This window comes from Octopus bimaculoides, chromosome 2, assembly GCF_001194135.2.
Source record: "Octopus bimaculoides isolate UCB-OBI-ISO-001 chromosome 2, ASM119413v2, whole genome shotgun sequence".
NCBI lineage: Eukaryota > Metazoa > Mollusca > Cephalopoda > Octopoda > Octopodidae > Octopus > Octopus bimaculoides.
In genome coordinates this window covers 11,257,948-11,260,762 of record NC_068982.1, presented here as the reverse complement: position 1 = coordinate 11,260,762, position 2,815 = coordinate 11,257,948, and the positions used below count along the sequence as shown (strand labels likewise).

At 37.5% G+C, this 2,815-nt stretch overlaps 2 protein-coding genes across 2 annotated transcripts in view; one reads left to right on the top strand and one right to left on the bottom strand.

Annotated features, from left to right (window-relative positions):
* LOC106871845 (AT-rich interactive domain-containing protein 5B) overlaps nucleotides 1–2,815 on the top strand; it is a 156,648-nt gene that overhangs the window by 134,933 nt on the left and 18,900 nt on the right. The window lies entirely within an intron of this gene.
* Nucleotides 1–2,815, bottom strand: part of LOC106871993 (protein D2) — a 20,351-nt gene that overhangs the window by 7,655 nt on the left and 9,881 nt on the right. The window contains exon 3 of the mRNA XM_014918833.2: nucleotides 1,411–1,548. Coding sequence (XP_014774319.1) covers nucleotides 1,411–1,548 — 138 coding nt within the window. The remainder of the gene's footprint in view (nucleotides 1–1,410; nucleotides 1,549–2,815) is intronic.

The following is a 2,815-nucleotide window of genomic DNA, read 5'->3' as shown; positions in this document are numbered from 1 at the left end:
GGTGCTTTTACGTGTCACCCGCACGAAAATATATCATCATCATCGTTTAACGTCCGCTTTCCATGCTACCATGGGTTGGACGATTTGACTGAGGACTCGTGAAACCAGATGGCTACACCAGGCTCCAATCTGATTTGGTAGAGTTTCTACAGCTGGATGCTCTTCCTAACGCCAACCATATGTTTGTGTGTCTGTGTTTGTCCCCCCCGATGCTGGTGTGTTTACGTCCTTGTAACTTAGCGATCCGGCAAAAGAGACCGAAAGAATAAGTACTAGGCTTACAAAGAATAAGTCCTGGGGTCGATTTGCTCGACTAAAGGCAGTGCTCCAGCATGACCACAGTCAAATGACTGAAACAAGTAAAAGAGTAATATTATGGCAAAGAATGAAAAATTATGTGGTGGGGAAGCCTCTATTTTGTCTTCTCATTAATAAAGAAAGGGGTGGATAAAATGCTTAACGACATTTCTTCTAGGTTTATGTTGGGAGATCAAATTCTGCTGAGGTCGACTTTGCTTTTCATCCTTTGGGGTTGATAAGTTAAGTACCTCTAAAGTACTGGCAATGATGTAATCAACTAACCCAAAAGTAAGAAATATGATGGATTGCCTTTCCTTGTAGCTCTATAAAATCAAGGCTGATCTGAGCTAAACAAAAACAGGAACATAGCAATTTCATCACTATGTAAGAAGGTGGAGGAAACAGTAAAAACAAAACAAAAGGTTATTAACCCTTCTGATACCAACCCACCTGAAACTAACCCCACTGGTTCTACGATACAAACATTTTTGATTTAACCCTTTTGTTACTGTATTTCTGTTGAGATGCTCTGTGTTTCTTCCAGTTAATTTTAAATATAACAAAGAAGCTAGTGTTAGGAACATAAATTGTGACAAAGGATTGGTGGAAGACTTTAACTCAGAACTTATGAAAACAAGACATATGTACTACAGAGCCAGGTTGGTATCAAAAGGGTTAAATTAATCATTTGTTAACCCTTTTGTTACCATATTTCTGTTGAGATGCTCTGTGTTTCTTTCAATTAATTTTATATATAACAAAGAATTTAGTAAAATAATTTAGTTATCATTAAGCTAGTGTTAGGAACATAAATTGTGACAAAGGTTTGGTGGAGGATTTTAATTCAGAACTTTTGAAAACAAGACATTTATTACAGAGCTAGAGGTGGTTTCAGGTGGGTTGGTATTGAAAGGATTAAAGTGATTTAAACTAATTTAAATTAAAAGCTTTCATTAAAATTTCATGTTAATTCATGTTGCAAACATCAGCTTAATAGCAACAAAATTATTTTCATAAATTTTTCAGTATTTTTAGAACTGATGGAAATTGAAGCGGTACATTTTAACAGGAATATGGTAGGAAAAGGGGTTAAAGCATAAATATATTTACCAGTGCCCTTGTTTGGTAAGGGACCAACGTATTCAGTCAACACATCACCTCTGCTCAGATCATTTCCTGGGATGTTAACTATTAACCAATGCTGGAATTCACTCATTTTCTGGTCGGAATGACTTGGAAAATCAGCATCTTTTAAGGAAAGAAAGAATTAGGAATTATTTAGAGAAACATTGAGTAAATTTAACAAAAGTTCATTCAATAAGAAAAAAGGAAAAAAAAAAAAAAAAAAGACATATGCATGTGCTTTTTAAAACCCTTTCTACTATAGGCACAAGGCCTGAAATTTGTGGGAGGGGGATAGTCGATTACATCGACTCCAGTGTTCCACTGGTACTTATTTAATCAACCCTGAAAGGATGAAAGGCAAAGTCAACCTCGGTGGAATTTGAACTCAGAATGTAGCGACAGATGAAATACCGCTAAGCATTTTGCCCGGTGTGCTAACGATTCTGCCAGCTCACCACCTTGCCACCTCCTGTGCCTTTTAAGATGATAACAATAATTGTATATTGGGTTTATATTAGGAAGAAAGGAAGGCATTGTGGTGGAAGACTCGTTGGCACGCTGGACAAAATGCTTAATGGTATTTCGTTAAGCATTTCACATGCTGAGTTTGAAGTCTGTCAAGGTTGACTTTGCCTTTCCAACTTTTAAGGCTGATAAATTAAGAACCAGTTAAGTACTGGGGTTGATATAATCGACTAATCCCTCTCCTAAAATTGCTGGCCTTATGCTAAGATTTGAAACCAATATTAAGAAGCTGGAGCTAGAGTTAATAGCGTCTTGGGAAAACTGAATTTCAGAGGCTTTTCTACAATAGTTTTGAAAAACATAAAAAGAGAGAAAACTGCTGCTAAGGTAGGAATAAAGTATTTATTAAAATTCATTTAGTTAGGGACTCTGAAATGGGTCTCAGGGAGTAGTGTCCTTGCCTTCCTGAGTTAGTTTTACGCTACATTTCTTAAAAATCGTGGTAGAGGTCTTGGTCTCGGGACCACTCGTGTCTAGAAACTGAGGTTGGGGGTAAGGAAGGGCATGCTCCCCATAGAAAATCCAGTTCCAAAAAAGCCTCATGATATTAAAGGAGAATGGGCACCAGCCAGCCCAAAAGTTGGAGTGGACTGCACCTGCCTACCTCGGTTGCTATGGCTTTGAGGTAGATCCAGTTAACGGGGACAAAACCTGGATTTAAAACACTGGATGATGATGATGATGATTATTAAAAAAAAAAAACTAAAAGATAGCATCAAAGCTTCAGATTTCCTCATTGATACTGGCTTCAAATTTTGGCACATGGTCAACAAGATTGGAGGAGGGGGTAAGTTGATTACATTGACCACCAGTTCTCAACTGGTACTTATTTTATCGACCCTGAAAGAATGAAGGGCTAAGTCGG